The sequence below is a fragment of the Brachyhypopomus gauderio genome, chromosome 16 (assembly GCF_052324685.1).
Source record: "Brachyhypopomus gauderio isolate BG-103 chromosome 16, BGAUD_0.2, whole genome shotgun sequence".
Classification (NCBI taxonomy): domain Eukaryota; kingdom Metazoa; phylum Chordata; class Actinopteri; order Gymnotiformes; family Hypopomidae; genus Brachyhypopomus; species Brachyhypopomus gauderio.
Window position 1 is genome coordinate 17,856,389 of NC_135226.1, and position 20,932 is coordinate 17,877,320.

Sequence of the window (20,932 nt, forward strand, 5' to 3'; positions counted from 1 at the left end):
AGTGAGAGAGAGGGATAAGGAATCCATTTCAATAAATGTTATCAGGGTAAATACTACGCTTAGTGTCCTGTAGCAACACACACACAGCCCTCCCACTCTTACTCCTTCATGTGCTGTCTGTCTCACCAGCAAATCTGTCTGTCTGTCTCCCAGCGAGCGTACTGTTAAGTGTAATATCTAATGAGCCACTGGCTGGTGAGACGGAGCAGAGGGGAGTTGTGGCTGCAGCAGTCCCATTAGCTGCTGATGGCAGTCACGCCCAGGAAGAGTCTAACAGCGTCCATTAACTGCTGACCAATCAGGGTCAAGGAGGCCATGGGAGAGAGCGGCAGACAGACAGATAGACACAGTATTGGATGCAGGGAGTGTCTCTCTTTTGGAGGCTGAACACAAAAATCAGATTAGTGCACCGGCCTTCTGGCGTGTACGTGTGTTCCTGTGTATGACCGGACATCTCTAGGTGTGTGTGTTTGTGTGTGCGGCTGGGTATCAGCTATATAATGGAGGACAATTCAGCTGAAGTGTTAATATTTGCCCCAGGCCTGTCATGACAGCTTGTGAACGAATTGCTTTTTTGTGTTTCTCTCTAAGCCAATCCATTTCATTCTGCAATTTCCATTAAATCTCCACCTGAGAGTCTGAGTGAGGGGCAGCGGATAGGGGAGGGAACCGAGGAATGGAAATTGTACTCAGAAAATATCTGAATGCTGTCGGGGCACTTGCTTCCCGTCGGGGTTCTCTCGTGTTTGCTATCGTTCTTTCTCTCGGTTGCTATCTCTCCATCTCTCAGTCCGAGCTGCTTTACCAGCCAGAGAGTGGTGCGTCTTTCAGTGTTTGGAAATGTTTACAGAATAACTGTAAACATTTTCCATAACCCCCCCCCCTTCTGACACAGGCTGTGACCCCATCCCGGTGGAGTTTCTCCGATGGGGCGACCCCGAGCCCATTGCTGCTGTGGTCTTCGCCTGCCTCGGTCTGATGGCCACGTTCTTCGTCACCGCCGTCTTCATCATCTACCGGGACACGCCGGTGGTGAAGTCGTCTAGCCGTGAGCTGTGCTACATCATCCTGGCAGGCATCTGCCTGGGCTACCTCTGCACTTTCTGTCTGATTGCCAAGCCACGCCTGATCTACTGCTACCTGCAACGGCTGGGCGTCGGCCTGTCCCCGGCCATGAGCTACTCCGCCCTGGTCACCAAGACCAATCGCATCGCCCGCATCCTGGCCGGCAGCAAGAAGAAGATCTGCACCAAGAAGCCGCGCTTCATGAGCGCCTGCGCCCAGCTGGTCATCGCCTTCATCCTCATCCTCCTCCAGCTGGGCATCATCGTGGCGCTCTTCGTCATGGAGCCGCCCGACGTGGTCTTCGACTACCCGTCCATCCGCGAGGTGCACCTCATCTGCAACACCAAAAACCTGGGCGTGGTGGCGCCGTTGGGCTACAACGGCCTGCTGATCATGAGCTGCACCTTCTACGCCTTCAAGACGCGCAACGTGCCGGCCAACTTCAACGAGGCCAAGTACATCGCCTTCACCATGTACACCACCTGCGTCATCTGGCTGGCCTTCGTGCCCATCTACTTCGGCTCCAACTACAAGATCATCACCACGTGCTTCTCGGTGAGCCTCAGTGCCACGGTGGCGCTGAGCTGCATGTTCGTGCCCAAGGTCTACATCATCCTGGCCAAGCCGGAGAGGAACGTGCGCAGCGCCTTCACCACCTCCACCGTGGTGCGCATGCACGTGGGAGACGGCAAGACGGCCTCGTCCGCCGCCAGCCGCTCCAGCAGCCTCGTCAACCTGTGGAAGCGGCGGGGGTCGTCTGGCGAAACGCTCAGGTGAGCCTGGCAGAGATTGTGTGTGTGTGTGTGTGAGTGTGTGTGTGAGTGTGTGTGGGTGAATGGGTGTGTGTGTGTGTGTGTGCGTGTGTGTGTGTGTATGTGTGGGTGAAAGTGTGTGGGTGAGTGTGTGTGGGTGAATGGGTGTGTGTGTGTGTGTGTGTGTGTGTGTGTGTGGGTGAAAGTGTGTGGGTGAGTGTGTGTGGGTGAATGTGTGCATGTGTAAGAACTTGACTTTGTGAAGATTACAGTTTTTCTCAGTGGCCTTGGTATGTTTCTCAGATCAAATCTCTAAACTTCTCATTCAAATGTCACATGATCTCATCGGATCTAATAAAAGAGATTTTTTTAAAGGCTAATGCAAAAGAATGATGTACATCTGTGCTGTTTCTGTGTCTTTTGAATTTTCAAAAATGTTAACCATCAGAAAATACTTGACACAAGGACATGACATTGGCATGTTCACTGACATTTTTACTTTTGACACAAAAAGGATTTTGAGTGAGTTGCATTGTGTGGTGCTGTTTGTAAAAATTGAAAAATACACTGTTTTGCATATGTTAACGATGATTTGAGAAATGCACCAAATTGAACTGTAAACAGCCCCCCCCCCCCCTGTATAGTAAGAGCACAGTGTGTGTGTTTGTGTGTGTAGGGTAGGTGTGTAGGGTAGGTGTATAGTAAGAGCACAGTGTGTGTGTTTGTGTGTGTAGGGTAGGTGTATAGTAAGAGCACAGTGTGTGTGTTTGTGTGTGTAGGGTAGGTGTGTGTAGGGTAGGTGTATAGTAAGAGCACAGTGTGTGTGTTTGTGTGTGTGTAGGGTAGGTGTATAGTAAGAGCACAGTGTGTGTGTTTGTGTGTGTAGGGTAGGTGTATAGTAAGAGCACAGTGTGTGTGTTTGTGTGTGTAGGGTAGGTGTATAGTAAGAGCACAGTGTGTGTGTTTGTGTGTGTAGGGTAGGTGTATAGTAAGAGCACAGTGTGTGTGTTTGTGTGTGTAGGGTAGGTGTGTATAGTAAGAGTCATTCCTGTAATTGCTGAGAGACTGAGAGAAAATACCTACCCTGAGAGAAAATACCTACCCTGCCTGCTGAGTGAACTTGCGAACTTACCATGCGATTATGGAAATGAAAGTATAGATTTCTCTTCCTCCCCCTTTCTCTCTCTCACACACCCATCACACACACACACACACACACACACACACACACACACACCCATCACACACACACACACACACACACACACACACACACACACACACACACACACACACACACACACACACACACATATATATATATTATAATATATTCTAATAGAGGGAATAAGAGAACCACATGTACAAATGTGTAGTGAGAGTGAGAACACACAAAAACACACAAACAAAATCAATCTCCCATTAGCTAATAGTCATTTAAAAGGGGACTAGGCAGTGTCATGCCTCCTCAAGTAGATTTTCCTCCTCGCCTTCAGAGGGCGCCCTCTCCCGAATGCTACTTTATTCTTACCACCTCTTCCTCATATATTTCTTTTTTGTCATATATGTAGTCTCCTGTTTTGATTGGTTCTTTGCATAGTCTAGTTTGGTGTTGGGCAAGGCCAGCTTTTAACCCTTGTGAAGAACTTTGGTTTGTGGATATTGGCCAGTGTTTTTGGTTACAGTTTTGGTAACAGTTTGGTTAATGAATATTTATGAATGTGGTGTTTTTGTATGGTTTGGTTAATGAATATTTATGAATGTCTGGCATCTTTGTATGGTTTGGCCTGTCAGATTTCTTCTATGGTTACTAGTCCTGCCTGTTTCCATCTATGGTATTTGCTCATGCTCAATAAACCCACAGTAATCATTGTGGTGAACTTCCTGTCAGTTAGATCTAATGCACACCTTAGTCCACCAAGAACGGCACTGTGTCTTGGCTTTAGTTTCACCCACACACAGCACAAATTATTATGCTAACGAGCTCCTTCAAAGAAGGAAACCTAATTAGTGAAATAATTTCAATTTGGATGCAAGGCTGAAACAAATACTTCTATGGCCCACAGAGACCAGTCAGTCTCCTAAATTGTGTAACATATGTTCCTGACTAATAGACTAATATTAAAATACACCTGGCAGTTGACTTGATTGCTCCTCGTTGTAGTCCATTTTATTGGACAGCTCCAACCCTCACCTCCCTAATATACGTATTTGGACTCTTCTGAAGATGGTGATTCATTGATTTAGTGTTGATGCCTGGCAGTAGAGATTAGATTTGGAAGTGGACCATGTGGTAAGGTAGACGTCAGAAGGCTGGTGACCACTGAGCACCACAGTAACTAAGTTCGATTGCTGCGTTTTTCCAGCACTTACACTCATGATCAGTGTGGCAGGCGAGTGCCTTCCTGTCTTATCGTGCCTGGTTAAGGGCAGCAGGATGCCTCGCTGAGTTCAGTCACGTAGCTCTGAGGAAGGGAACGCTCAAAAACACAAGGATGACAAGAATAAAAAAGTTTGTTGTCACCATAAACAAGTGAGGTGGAGAATGAAGAACACATCGGGGATGGACAGTGAGAGAGTGAGGAAGGAGAATAATTGAGCTGTCTGAATGAGAGGAAAGGAGAGAGAGAGAGAGAGTAACAGAGAGAAAAAAGTGATAGAATCAACTAAAGGAAAAAGCTGTGTGAGTCAGCACTGGCTTAGTTCCATGGTGGGATTTCATTAACAGAAAAGTGTCCAGAGATGCATTATTACCTTGTTCCCTTTCCTTCTGTTTCTCTTTCTGAATTGGTTTTTCTGAATTGGTTTTTCTCAGCGGCAGAGAAGTGTGTGTCTTCACTTCTGTCTCTTATTTTTGATTTTTCCAGTGTCTCTCTGTCTTACCTATATACACTATATATATCTCTCTCTTAATAACTTGCCATATGTCCTTGAGCATCAATTACTGCTTGACAATGATGTCTCATGCTGTTCACAAGTTGACTTACTGTCTGCTGAGGCATGGCCTCCCACTCTTCTTGAAGGGCCCTCAGATCATTGAGGTTCTGGTGTCCAGATTTACGAGCCTCTACACAGCAACTCAGCTGATCCCACAGGTCTTATATGGGATTCAGGTCTGGAGAAATGTCCACTCCATTTGAGGTACTCCAGTCTAGCAGCCGTTCTCTAATGATGCCACCTTGACGAGCTGAAGCATTGTGGTCCATGGAGATGAAATTAGGTCTGTGTTGCTCATGCAGAGGCACAACGACTTGATTCATTATGTTATTCAAGTAGTATGAACTTGTCACAGTGTAGGGCAGTTGTGTATTGTACTAGACACACCTGCCCACACTGTAACATCACCGCCACCAAAGGCTTGTCTGGTGGCTGATGCACTGTGCTCTCCTTGACGTCTCCAACATCGTTGGCGGTCATATTTTCTGCTCAACGTGAATCGAATTTCATCAGTGAACAGCACTGAGGCCAACTGGTCCCTCGTCCAGCATAAATGCTCCCTGGCCCATGCAAGACGATGGTGCCTGTACCTGCTGGTGTGGTCCGGGACCCCTTGCAGGTCAACTAGCACGCAGACAATTTATATTCCACTCTGATGTAAATGGTTTTGAATGGTCTGACATGACACTTGGGTGCCTCTCACCTCCTTTAAATGTGCCTGGAGTTGTGTGGCATTCACCATCTGGTTCCACAGGGCACTGTTCACAATGAAGTGGTCATCCGTGTGGGAGTGTGTCCACTTCTACGCCTTTCTGTGACTCTTCCAGTTTCTCTGTATCTCTGTTGCAACCTGCTGATGACACTGTGACACTCTAAGCTCAGTGGCCACTCCCATCTGAGAACATCCTGTTTGAAGCCTCACAATGTTACGAGATTACAAGCCTCACGAGATACTGTTGAGCAGTTGTTGGGCATTGTCTTGGTCTCAAAATGTCAAAATATGAACAGCATGAGGAGGAGGACTGTTTAAATACAAATTGTAATTGAACCAGGAAATGTATTGTTTGATTCATGGATCAAACACATGTGGTGAATTTTGTCATTAAGCTCCTTGTTATAGAACAGCACGTTGTGCAAAAAGTACTGATATGTTGAACAGGACATGTGCATTCAAAAGTTTAGAGAAGGTCACATTAATTTAAAGAGTCCTGAAAATTCATATATTAAAAAGACACACATTTGTTTGATTTGAGTGGGGCCACCATGATGGCTTTGGGCTTGGTGTTTCACCTAAACTAGTTTGTAAGTGCCAGTAAAGGCTTTACTGAACTGGTTTAACTGTGTGCATATGGGAGTAGGATACAAATAACTATGAAAAACTATGTCTGAGTCCCTATTTACAAAGAGTCTTAAAATGTGTGTGTGTGTGTGTGTGTGTGTGTGTGTGTGTGTGTGTGTGTGTGTGTGTGTCTAAGGTTTTAAAATACACTGAGACTATGCTTATAGAATGGGTGATTTTAGTATTGTGTGTGTATCTATGTGTGTAGAGTGTAGAGGTGTGTGTGTGCGTGTGTGTGTGTGTGTGCATGCATGCGTGCGTGTGGTTTACGAACATATTAAAGTGCTTGCTGTTACTCAATCAAGACTACATGATGAAATCAGCAGCTTAATTAAGAGATAAATCATGACTAACAAGGCTAATTAACCCCAACAGAGAAGAGCAGACAGAGGGAGAGAGAATAAGAGGGAATAGGAAGTAATGGGAGAGATAGCCCTTAGATAGGAGCTCCACACTAGCCCACTGAAATGAATAATAAATGAATAATAATGATACTCTTAAAGCTAGAGCAAGAGAAACAACCATACAGAGATGATGAGACTCTTGACTGCTCATGCAATTTATTAATAAACAGATGGAAAAGAGTAATGAATAGATAAAATAGATTATGCTTTAGAGCTGATTACTGTGGTGTTTTTTTATTGAAAAAGTAGATGACGATCTATATTTTCAAACTTTATTTTCATAAAGTAGTAAGTCAGTGGTGTACAACTTGGGCCCTTAGAATAGAATCTCCAGATTGAATTTGACAGCTATTAGTATTAATCATATTAATACTAGCTAATGTAGCTAACAGGTAATAGTATTAATTCTTAATAGTTCTGTCTGTTATTAATTGACCTGATTGCAGTTAACAGTTTCATGTCTTGTTCACTTGGCTGCCCTGGGCTTTGTATAGACATCTAAAGATTTCAACACAGTTTGGCTGTCTTAACCCAGTGGTTCCTAAAGTGGGGGGCGCGCCCCCTAGGTGGGGCGCGGAGCTATTGCAGGGGGGGCGCGGAGCTTGAAAGTAAAACGTGCACAATTAGGGATGCACCGATTCCGATATTAATATCTGAAAAAATTCTAGATCGGGTATCGGGGACAATGTGACCGATCCATAAAAACAGATCTATTCAGTCTAATTCTATGCTTGTATTGCTTGCTTTTCGGAGTTAGTTCAACCTAATACTCGCGCTGGTGGTATTCCACTTATTCCGTTGATTTGCTGGTTGACCAAAATAAACCTGGGCTCCAGCAATACTTCACTGTTCATACATGAACTGGTGAGTTGTCCAAAGCTCATTTAATGCGTTACTTACAGAAATAAAATAAAGAGCAGTGGTCTGACTCGGTCTACGACAGAAAGCTAAAAAAACAATATTCCATACGCGCGCTCAACTCGCTCCCTTAAAGAGACAGTACACATATTTCTGGCCGTTACATGCTTTGTGCTCTGCGTGATGTCTGCGCTTGCAAACTAGCCGCATATGTATTGCTGTTTCTCTTATTTCATCTCCTTATTTATTAGGGTTCACACACATAGTGTGGGAACCCTATTGTAATTGCTCGAGTTTTTCTTATTAGGGTTCACACACATAGTGTGGGAACCCTATTGTAATTGCTCGAGTTTTTAGGGTTCACACACACAGTGTGGGAACCCTATTGTAATTGCTGGTATTTTTCTTTAGGGTTCACACACACATAGTGTGGGAACCCTATTGTAATTGTTAGCGTTTTTCTTATTATTAGGGTTCACACACGTAGTGTGGGAAACCTATTGTTATTGTTAGGATTTTTCTTCTTTCTTTCTTTCTTATTAGGGTTCACACACGTAGTGTGGGAAACCTATTGTAATTGCTGAGATTTTTCTTATTAGGGTTCACACACACATAGTGTGGGAACCCTATTGTAATTGCTGGTATTTTTCTTATTTTTCTTATTCTTTTGCCCATTTTTTGACATAAAATGCATCGTGCAGCCTAGACCGTAATGCCTAGAAAACCCAATCTTGGCAAAAAGGTTCAGTTACCTCCAAGGACCAGATTCCCATACAGGGACCCCAAATTGGCCTGATGGTGGCGCTATAGCAGACCATATTGACTTTTTGTCCATATCTCCTACACCGTAGGTCCTAGAACCAAAATTCCAGTTCCTATGCATTCCTTGACTAAATTCAATAGGACAATTAATATACAACCATTAAGCTCCGCCCACTTAGATTTCGAGTTAATTTGCATAATGTGCAAAATCACACACATCTTTGAGCGCGAACTAGTCCCTGGATTTTTCACATACGTGCACATATGTGGTATCAAAACGTTCAGAAGAGTCTGAACTTTAAAATGTATCCAACAAAAATGCTAATTTCTTCACTACCTAGTCAGTATAAGCCAATCAAATCAGGGGGCGTAAATTCAATAGTAAATTTTGCACAAATGGAACTCTAACTTAAGAAAACTTGCATGTAATGAGATGGCACTTCACAGACAGCTTCCGTGTGAGGGTCTGGGGCAGCTCGCAGTGGTTGCCATACCTCACCTGCTAGGGGGCGCTATAACATGCAAAAATTTGCCCCATGCACTCAGATTGGCCGATCCACATGAAACTTGACAGACATCATCTATGGGCCTCTGGAAACCAGGTCCTAAAGCAGACATGCCATACTTCCAAAATGGCTGACGTAATCGGCCAATCAGTGATCGGCACGCGTTTGACAGGCTTACCATTGGTCGATCTGCACGAAACCTCTTGGGTGTGGACAAGTGCACGCCCCCTATGACATAATCCAGCCGGGTGTCGATTGGCCACTGGGGGGCGCTATTGCAAAAAAAGCAAGTGTATCCCCTACATAATTCCACTTGGGAACATGCAATTGGACTCTTTTGATTCCTTGCAGTAGTGCGAACAACTTTCCCATTACATGTCCTATTAAAAAATGCACAGTTTATTTACAGTTAATAATAGTTTGAAATCATCACTTTTCATACTCCTCCTAGGATTTTCATACTATCATGTCAAGCAAAGTCTTATAATACTCTACAGAGTGTGAAATCAAAAAACAATCCAAAGATTTTGGATTTGAGGACACTTATACCTGCTAAATATTTTTTTAATGGACAGCATCGATACATATAATATTCATATTCTTAAAGCTCTTTCATATTTTACCCAATTCTGACCAAAATGCACAAGCCCATTCAGAATCCCATCCTGAACAAATTTGTCAAGTTTCATCTAAATCGGTTATCGTATGGCTCTACAGTGCAGTATTATATACAATGCATAAGAATGCATGTAAAGTCCCTCTGTCACCTTCTCCTTCTCACACGCACGCAAGCTGAAACTCACACTCTCAGTCTCTCTCACACTCTCACCCACATTCCCCCTCCCATCTCTGTGCCCTAAGTAAACATTGCTCTGGCTACCTAGATCTCTCTGTGTCTATTAACCAGGCACACACACATACAGGCACAAGCAGGCCTTCCTATAGCATTCACAATTGACACTTCCCTAGCCATACCCACCCATATCTCAGTGACTAACACATGCTTATACAAACTGATATTTGGCTTCTTTTTTGTCTCTCTCTCACACAAACACAGACACACACACCTTTATACCTATATGTATGTATAGTTTCTATGTATACTTATGTATGTATGTATTAGTATATGTTGTCATAGTTTGAATACATATACTACCACACACACACACACACACACACACACACACACACACACACACACACACACACACACTTCTACCTAAATGTATGTATAGTTTGTATGCATATCTATAGTATATGTATAGTATATGTCAGTCATACCAGTGATGTCAGTCATATCAGACATGCCAGTCCAGTCATGTCAGTTATATCAGTCATGTCAGTGATGCCAGTCATGTTCTGCCAGTCATGTAAGTCATGTCAGTCATATCAGTCATGTCAGTCCAGTCATGTCAGTCAAATCTTCAAATCATTACAGTCATGCCAGTTATGTCAGTCATATCAGTCATGTTAATTTTGTTCGTCATGCCAGTGATGTCATTCCAGTCATGCCAGTCATATCAGTTATGTCAGTAATGCCAGTCATGTCAGTCATGCCAGGCTTTGCAGACTACATTCATACTTTGAATACACAGGCAGTCATGTTAGGCGTGCTACGTGTACAAGGAGTGAATTAACTAAGCATAGTCTCTGGCTCCCTCAATCTCTCTCTGTCAGTAATATACAGGCCCAATCATGTATAGACAAGTGCAGGCCTTCCTATACTGTTCACATAGATGCAGCCATAGCCAGATGTGCTATTTTTGTGTCTCCCTTTCTGACACACACAGATGTCATCACACTCTACATCTGTAGAGCACACACTGGCCAAACCCAAACAGCTTTTTTTTCACTTTTAGGTCTAAAGGACCTTTTGGGCTTCCTTTTGCCTATTGAGGCCAAAATGCCTATTGGTGTGTGAACCCGCCAATCGCCGCTTGCGGCTATATTTATTAGGGTTCACACACGTAGTGTGGGAAACCTATTGTAATTGTCGGGTTTTTTCTTTCTTATTATTAGGGTTCACACACATAGTGTGGGAAACCTATTGTTATTGCTCGGATTTTTCTTTCTTATTATTAGGGTTCACACACGTAGTGTGGGAAACCTATTGTTATTGTTAGGTTTTTTCTTCTTTCTTATTATTATTATTATTTTTCTCCGCATAAAACGCATACTGCAGCCTAAACCGTAAGGCCCAGGGAGACCAAACTTGGCAGACTGGTGTAGTCTGTTTGCGGGACCGTGCTTAAGCACAGAGACCCACATTGGCCTGATGGTGGCGCTATAGCGCACCATTTTGCGTTTTGGTCCATATCTCCCAAACCGTAGGGCCTAGAAACAAAATTCCACTTCTGATGGATTCCTTGGCTCAAGCCAAACAACAAAGCCTCAAGAACCATTAAGCTCCGCCTACTTAGATGTTTTGCTAATTTGCATAATATGCAAAACCTACTTTTTTATACTAGTCCCTGGTTTTTCATCTGATCACCACAATCTTGGTGTCAAAATATTCACAAGAATCTCGTTATCAATAAATTTGAACAAAATTGTTACATTTGCATACAGTGTCGTTGTCACATGTCAATCAATAGCTCTGAGGCGTGGCCAAATTGACTTCAGCAGCTATATCTCAGCAATGCTTTGACCTATCTTTATGAAAATTTATCAGTTGTTAGGGCACATGACTCAGAGGTCACAGGTCAAAGCTGGCCACGATTGTCCAATAGGGGGCGCTATAACATGGGGAAATTTGTTTCTCAGAAACCATTAGTCACATCAAGCCCAAACTTTACAGGCATCATCAGGGGCCCAAGTGGTATCAAGGCACACAATGATGACCTCATCACTCAAAAAAACATGGCCGCCATGAGCCAATTAATTTTTATTTGAATTAATTGGCCATTTGACAGACTTACCATTGGCCAATCAACATGAAACCTCATCACTGTACATATCCCAGGACTATGTGTCATACTGTGCAGTGTTGAAACATTTGGCCACTAGGTGGCGCTATTTGTGAAAATCATGCATAACTCCTCCAAATTTTCACTTAGGAACATGCAACTTGTTTCATTTTATACCTTGCAGTAGACCTGACAACTTTGCAATTACAAGTCCTATTAAAAAATGCATACTTTTGTCACATTCATCAATTGTTTGAAAATAGCTCTTTAAGAACTAGTCCTAGGAATTTGATCCAATGATGGCAAAAATGGCATAGGCATAATCTGTAGACACTGTAGTTAACTAAATAAGGAAAAAATGTTGCATTTTTATTTGTCTGATTGGTCAATTTTTCCATTATATCCTTCTGGCCATGCCATAAATGACCTTTATTGCTATAACTCATAAACCATGTAAGTGATCAACTCCCAATTTGAAAGGCTTTTATAGACTGAGGTCCTTGTGAGGTAGGCCAAGTTTGGTTCAAATTGGCCTGTCGGAGGCGCTACAGTACCCAAAAACCTGAGAAATCATAAAAACTCACGCAGCAATCTTGTTATGCAGAATACAGACAAGTAATTGGGCTTGTATGATTCAGATCAATGAGGTCTATAACATTGCAATTACATCTCATAACAAAAAGTGCACTGCCTGACCAGAAATGAACCTTTTAATTCACCAAAATGTCATTGCATTACTGAGATTAATGAGATATCAGTATGATAGTACTTGGGCTCCATCTAGTGGCCAAACACCGAAACTGACTGAAAACAATTGCTCACATGAAACACCACACAAACGCACACAAAGCTGACCTCAGCATGTGATTTAGTTCTGTGATCTGAATCATTTTGCCAATACACATTATTTTGATCCTTTTGGGCCTTTAGTGCCTCAGTTGAATTGAATGTTTTGTCACATTGATTTACTTATGCATTTTTTCCACTCAAACAGCTTCTATTCACTTTTGGGTCTAAAGGACCTATTGGGCTTCTTTTTGCCTATTGAGGCCAAGAGGCCAATTTGTTTGTCTAAAAGACCCTTTGGGCTTTTTTGCCTTTTTTTGTGTGAACCCGCCAATCGCCGCTTGCGGCTATATTTCTTATTATTATTTTTCTCCGGATAAAACGCATACTGCAGCCTAGACCGTAAGGCCCAGGGAGACCAAACTTGGCAGACTGGTGTAGTCTGCTTGCGGGACCGTGCTAAAGTACAGACACCCAAATTGGCCTGATGGTGGCGCTATAGCGCAGCATTTTGCGTTTGGGTTCATATCTCCCACCCCGAAGGTCCTAGAAACAAAATTCCACTTCAGGTGCATTCCTTGGCTCCAGACAAACAAAAAAGCCTCAAGAACCATTAAGCTCCGCCTACTTAGATTTTTTGCTAATTTGCATAATATGCAAAACCTACTTTTTTATACTAGTCCCTGGTTTTTCATCTGATCACCACAATCATGGTGTCAAAATATTCACAAGAATCTCATTATCAAGGAATATCAACAAAACTGTGACATGGGTATACAGTCTGGTTGTCACATGTCAATCAATAGCTCTGAGGCGTGGCCAAATTGACTTCAGCAGCTATATCTCAGCAATGCTTTGACCAGTCTTCATGGAAATTTATCAGTTGTTAGAGCACATGATTCAAAGGTCACAGGTCAAAGCTGGCCATGATTGTCCAATAGGGGGCGCTATAACATGGGAAAAACTGTATCTCAGAAACCATTAGTCACATCAAGCCAAAACTTTACTCGCATCATCAGGGGCCCAAGTGGTATCAAGGCACACATGGATGACATCATCACTCAAAAAACATGGCCGCCATGAGCTAATTAATTTTTATTTGAATTAATTGGCCATTTGACAGACTTACCATAGGTTCATACACATGAAACTGACATGGTATGTTCATGTACACACCCTCTAAGACATACTCATGTTAGAAGGGAATTGCACCACTAGGTGGCGCTATACTAGAAAATCCAGAATTTCTCCTACATATTTTCACTTATCAAGAAATGCTTGCACTCATATGATTGTATGCAGAATTCCTAGCAACTTTCTAATTACATGTGTTTTGCAAAAATGTACCACTTTTTCACTATTATCAAATATATATAACTTGTCATTTTCATACTAGTCCTAGCATTTTAACTCCATTACCTTTAAATCACACCTTGTAATACTCAGCAGACTCTGAAATGCTAAGATTAGCAAGAAAATCCTAAGGTTTTCACAAATTAATATTTTTCATATGCATCACAATGCTACCATCGTAACACATCAAATTCACAGTTCAATAACTATGCCATAGTATGTCTGATTGTTATGAAAATTGACAGCCGCATTCAAATGACCATTGTGGTGCTGTGTGCCAAGTTTGAGCCAAATCCGTCCACAAACAGCTCTACAGTGAATATTTTCATTTTCCATACTGACCAGTGCAGGGAGGCATAGACAGCTGCTAAGACACGCACGTTCTCACACACGCTGCCCCCCTCCTCCACTCCCCTATGCTTCTAACACTTTACAACCCTTGGGCTCTCCCTCCCCCTCTCTCTCCTTCACATGCACTCACAAAAACAAAGGCCTCTCTGGCCTATAGGTTTCACATACACACTAATTCTAGCCATTACTACCAATTACCCAGTGACTAATATACAGATATTTAGCCTCTTTTTTCCACACACCCTCACATAGGACTTCCTATATGCTTCATATATACATTTCTCTAGCCATTTCCAACACACTGATATTTAGCTTCATTTTTCCATCCACACTCTCAACACATGCCCTCTATACATCCTGAAATGACATAAGAGAGGACAGACACATGTAATTCACATTTCACACACAACCTCTAAATAACTGCATGCTTTACTTATCATCAAAGTCTTGTTAGATACACATTCCTAGTGGCCTCCCTACTATGGGCACAACAGTGAGAACATGTCAGAGTAGGGATGAGAACATCATGAACAGGCAAATATAAGAATATTTGTGTTATTTTATTGTATAGTAAGCCATTACTCTTTGGTTTGTTTGAGATTCACATGTGACAGATTTTGTCAGCTAAATGAAAAGGGTTAAAGAGTGGGGTTTACATGTGGGGCATTAACAAGAGCTCTCCTGCTGCTATGTTCACAACTTCTGACAAATTCAGCCAAAGGTATATTTATTTGACTAGGCCCCTGGGTCAGTGTGTCAGTGCTTTTAACCTAATCTCAGCATTTGATTTAGTTGTATGGTCTGAATCATTTTGTTTAATATCTTCCACACTGTATGGCCTAGAAACAAATTTCTACTTCAGCTGTATTCCTTTGCTCAAGCCAACCAAAAAAAGCCTCAAGAAGCCCTTACTGCATACATGAAAAAACACACAAACACACACATACAAAGCTAATCACAGCATTTGATTAACTTCTATGATCTGAATCATTTTGCCATGACATTTTGTTTTGATCTTTTGGGCCTTTATTGCCCCAGTTGAATATTTTTTTGCAAATTACTTTATCTGTCCATTTTTTGGACTGAAGTAGCTTCATATCACTTGTTGGTCTAAAAGACCCTTTGGGCTTTTGTGCCTTTTTTTGTGTGAACCCGCCAATCGCCGCTTGCGGCTATATTTATTATTATTTTTCTCCGCATAAAACGCATACTGCAGCCTAGACCGTAAGGCCCAGGGAGACCAAACTTGGCAGACTGGTGTAGTCTGTTTGCGGGACCGTGCTAAAGTACAGAGACCCACATTGGCCTGATGGTGGCGCTATAGCGCAGCATTTTGCGTTTTGGTCCATATCTCCCACCCCGTAGGTCCTAGAAACAAAATTCCACTTCAGGTGCATTCCTTGGCTCCAGACAAACAAAAAAGCCTCAAGAACCATTAAGCTCCGCCTACTTAGATTTTTTGCTAATTTGCATAATATGCAAAACCTACTTTTTTATACTAGTCCCTGGTTTTTCATCTGATCACCACAATCTTGGTGTCAAAATATTCACAAGAATCTCATTATCAAGGAACATCAACAAAACTGTGACACTGGTATACAGTCTGGTTGTCACATGTCAATCAATAGCTCTGAGGCGTGGCCAAATTGACTTCAGCAGCTATATCTCAGCAATGCTTTGACCTATCTTTATGAAAATTTATCAGTTGTTAGGGCACATGACTCAGAGGTCACAGGTCAAAGCTGGCCACGATTGTCCAATAGGGGGCGCTATAACATGGGGAAATTTGTTTCTCAGAAACCATTAGTCACATCAAGCCCAAACTTTACAGGCATCATCAGGGGCCCAAGTGGTATCAAGGCACACAATGATGACCTCATCACTCAAAAAACATGGCCGCCATGAGCCAATTAATTTTTATTTGAATTAATTGGCCATTTGACAGACTTACCATTGGCCAATCAACATGAAACCTCATCACTGTGCATATCCCAGGAGTATGTGTCATACTGTGCAGTGTTGAAACATTTGGCCACTAGGTGGCGCTATTTGTGAAAATCATGCATAACTCCTCCAAATTTTCACTTAGGAACATGCAACTTGTTTCTTTTTATACCTTGCAGTAGACCTGACAACTTTGCAATTACAAGTCCTATTAAAAAATGCATACTTTTGTCACATTCATCAATTGTTTGAAAATAGCTCTTTAAGAACTAGTCCTAGGAATTTGATCCAATGATGGCAAAAATGGCATAGGCATAATCTGTAGACACTGTAGTTAACTAAATAAGGAAAAAATGTTGCATTTTTATTTGTCTGATTGGTCAATTTTTCCATTATATCATTCTGGCCATGCCATAAATGACCTTTATTGCTATCACTCATAAACCATGTAAGTGATCAACTCCCAATTTGAAAGGCTTTTATAGACTGAGGTCCTTGTGAGGTAGGCCAAGTTTGGTTCAAATTGGCCTGTCGGAGGCGCTACAGTACCCAAAAACCTGAGAAATCATTAAAACTCACGCAGCAATCTTGTTATGCAGAATACAGACAAGTAATGGGGCTTGTATGATTCAGATCAATGAGGTCTACAACATTGCAATTACATCTCATAACAAAAAGTGCACTGCCTGACCAGAAATGAACCTTTTAATTCACCAAAATGTCATTGCATTACTGAGATTAATGAGATATCAGTATGATAGTACTTGGGCTCCATCTAGTGGCCAAACACCGAAACTGACTGAAAACAATTGCTCACATGAAACACCACACAAACGCACACAAAGCTGATCTCAGCATGTGATTTAGTTCTGTGATCTGAATCATTTTGCCAATACACATTATTTTGATCCTTTTGGGCCTTTAGTGCCTCAGTTGAATTGAATGTTTTGTCACATTGATTTACTTATGCATTTTTTCCACTCAAACAGCTTCTATTCACTTTTGGGTCTAAAGGACCTATTGGGCTTCTTTTTGCCTATTGAGGCCAAGAGGCCAATTTGTTGGTCTAATAGACCCTTTGGGCTTTTTTGCCTTTTTTTGTGTGAACCCGCCAATCGCCGCTTGCGGCTATATTTATTAGGGTTCACACACGTAGTGTGGGAAACCTATTGTAATTGTCGGGTTTTTTCTTTCTTATTATTATTATTATTATTATTTTTCTCCGCATAAAACGCATACTGCAGCCTAGACCGTAAGGCCCAGAGACACCAAACTTGGCAGAATGGTGTAGTCTCTTTGCGAGACCGTGCCAAAGCACAGAGACCCACATTGGCCTGATGGTGGCGCTATAGCGCACCATTTTGCGTTTAGGTCCATATCTCCCAAACCGTAGGGCCTAGAAACAAAATTCCACTTCTGATGGATTCCTTGGCTCAAGCCAAACAAAAAAGCCTCAAGAACCATTAAGCTCCGCCTACTTAGATTTTTTGCTAATTTGCATAATATGCAAAACCTACTTTTTTGTACTAGTCCCTGGTTTTTCATCCGATCACCACAACCTTGGTGTCAAAATATTCAGGAGAATCTCATTATCAAAGTTGCTTAAAAACATTTTGAGATTTGCATACAGTCTGGTTGTCACATGTCAATCAATAGCTCCGAGGCGTGGCCAAATTTACTTAAACAGCCATATCTCAGCAACGCTTTGACCGATCTTCATAAAATTTTAACAGTTGTTAGGGCACATGACTCCGAGGTCATAGGTCAAAGCTGGCCACGATTGTCCAATAGGGGGCGCTATAACATGGGAAAAACTGTATCTCAGAAACCGTTAGTCACATCAAGCCAAAACTTTACAGGCATCATCAGGGGCCCAAGTGATATCAAGACACACAATGATGCCATCATCACTCAAAAAACATGGCCGCCATGAGCCAATTAATTTTTATTTGAATTAATTGGCCATTTGACAGACTTACCATTGGCCAAACAACATGAAACCTTACCACTGTGCATATCTCAGGACTATGTGTCATGCTGTGCAGTTTTAAAACATTTGGCCACAAGGTGGCGCTATTTGTGAAAATCATGCATAACTCCTCCAAATTTTCACTTAGGAACATGCAACTTGTTTCTTTTTATTCCTTGCAGTAGACCTGACAACTTTGCAATTACAAGTCCTATTAAAAAATGCATACTTTTGTCACATTCATCTATTGTTTGAAAATAGCTATTTACAAACTAGTCATAGGAATTTGATCCAATTATGGAAAAATTGCTATGAGCATAATCAGTAGACTCTGTAGGTAAAAACTGATTAAAAAAATAATGGATTTCTATTTATCTGATTGGTCCATTTTCCCATTATATCATTGTGGCCATGCCATATATGACCTATATTGCTATAACTCATAAACCATGTATGCAATCAACTCCCAATTTGAAAGGCTTTTATATCGGGAAGTCCTTGTGAGGTATGCCAAGTTTGGTTCAAATTGGCCTGTCGGGGGCGCTACAGTACCCAAAAACCTAAGAAAACATAAAAACTCATGCTGCAATCTTGTTATGCAGAATACAGACAAGTAATTGGTCTTGTATGATCCAGATCAATAAGTTCTATAACATTGCAATTGCATCTTATAACAAAAAGTGCACTGCCTGACCAGAAATGAACCTTTTAATTCACCAAAATGTCATTGCATTACTGATAAAAATGAGATATCAGTATGATGGTACTTGGGCTCCATCTAGTGGCCAAACACCGAAACTGACTGAAAACTATTGCTCACATGAAACACCACACAAACACACACAAAGCTGATCTCAGCATGTGATTTAGTTCTGTGATCTGAATCATTTTGCCAATACACATTATTTTGATCCTTTTCGGCCTTTAGTGCCCCAATTGAACATTTTTTTGCACATTGATTTATTTGTGCATTTTTTCCACTCAAACAGCTTCTTTTGGGTCTAAAGGACCTATTGGGTCTATTGCCTATTGAAGCCAAGTGGCCTATTCGTGTGTGAACCCGCCAATTGCCGCTTGCGGCTATATTTATTATTATTATTTTTCTCCGCATAAAACGCATACTGCAGCCTAGACCGTAAGGCCCAGAGACACCAAACTTGGCAGAATGGTGTAGTCTCTTTGCGAGACCGTGCCAAAGCACAGAGACCCACATTGGCCTGATGGTGGCGCTATAGCGCACCATTTTGCGTTTTGGTCCATATCTCCCAAACCGTAGGGCCTAGACACAAAATTCCACTTCAGGTGCATTCCTTGGCTCAAACCAAACAAAAAAGCCTCAAGAACCATTAAGCTCCGCCTACTTAGATTTTTTGCTAATTTGCATAATATGCAAAACCTACTTTTTTATACTAGTCCCTGGTTTTTCATCGGATCACCACAACCTTGGTGTCAAAATATTCAGGAGAATCTCATTATCAAAGTTGCTTAAAAACATTTTGAGATTTGCATACAGTCTGGTTGTCACATGTCAATCAATAGCTCCAAGGCGTGGTCAAATTTACTTAAACAGCCATATCTCAGCAACGCTTTGACGGATCTTCATAAAATTTTAACCGTTGTTAGGGCACATGACTCCGAGGCCATAGGTCAAAGCTGGCCACGATTGTCCAATAGGGGGCGCTATAACATGGGAAAAACTGTATCTCAGAAACCATTAGTCACATCAAGCCAAAACTTTACAGGCATCATCAGGGGCCCAAGTGATATCAAGACACACAATGATGACATCATCACTCAAAAAACATGGCCGCCATGAGCCAATTAATTTTTATTTGAATTAATTGGCCATTTGACAGACTTACCATTGGCCAAACAACATGAAACCTTACCACTGTGCTTATCTCAGGACTATGTGTCATGCTGTGCAGTTTTAAAACATTTGGCCACAAGGTGGCGCTATTTGTGAAAATCATGCATAACTCCTCCAAATTTTCACTTAGGAACATGCAACTTGTTTCTTTTTATTCCTTGCAGTAGACCTGACAACTTTGCAATTACAAGTCCTATAAAAAAATGCATACTTTTGTCACATTCATCTATAGTTTGAAAATAGCTATTTACAAACTAGTCATAGGAATTTGATCCAATTATGGAAAAATTGATATGAGCATAATCAGTAGACTCTGTAGGTAAAAACTGATCAAAAAAATAATGAATTTTTATTTATCTGATTGGTCCATTTTCCCATTATATCATTGTGGCCATGCCATATATGACCTATATTGCTATAACTCATAAACCATGTATGCAATCAACTCCCAATTTGAAAGGCTTTTATATCCTGAAGTCCTTGTGAGGTATGCCAAGTTTGGTTCAAATTGGCCTGTCGGGGGCGCTACACTACCCAAAAACCTAAAAAAACATAAAAACTCATGCTGCAATCTTGTTATGCAGAATACAGACAAGTAATTGGTCTTGTATGATCCAGATCAATAAGTTCTATAACATTGCAATTGCATCTTATAACAAAAAGTGCACTGCCTGACCAGAAATGAACCTTTTAATTCACCAAAATGTCATTGCATTACTGATATTAATGAGATATCAGTATGATGGTACTTGGGCTCCATCTAGTGGCCAAACACCAAAACTGACTGAAAACTATTGCTCACATGAAACACCACACAAACACACACAAAGCTGATCTCAGCATGTGATTTAGTTCTGTGATCTGAATCATTTTGCCAATACACATTATTTTGATCCTTTTCGGCCTTTAGTGCCTCAACTGAATCTTTTTTTTTACATAAAGTACACAGCCTGACCAGAAACGAACCTTTTAATTCACCAAAATATCCTATTTCATTACTGACATTAATGAGATATCAGTATGGTAGTACTTGGCCTCCATCTAGTAGCCATATTCTGACTGAAAACTATTGCTCACATGAAATACCACACAAACACACACAAAGCTGATCTCAGCATGTGATTTAGTTC

General features: G+C 41.6%; 1 protein-coding gene across 1 annotated transcript in view; it reads left to right on the forward strand.

Annotated features, from left to right (window-relative positions):
* grm5b (glutamate receptor, metabotropic 5b) overlaps positions 1-20,932 on the forward strand; it is a 206,611-nt gene that overhangs the window by 56,709 nt on the left and 128,970 nt on the right. Inside the window, exon 8 of the mRNA XM_076976177.1 lies at positions 896-1,838. Within this exon, the coding sequence (XP_076832292.1) occupies positions 896-1,838 (943 nt within the window). The remainder of the gene's footprint in view (positions 1-895; positions 1,839-20,932) is intronic.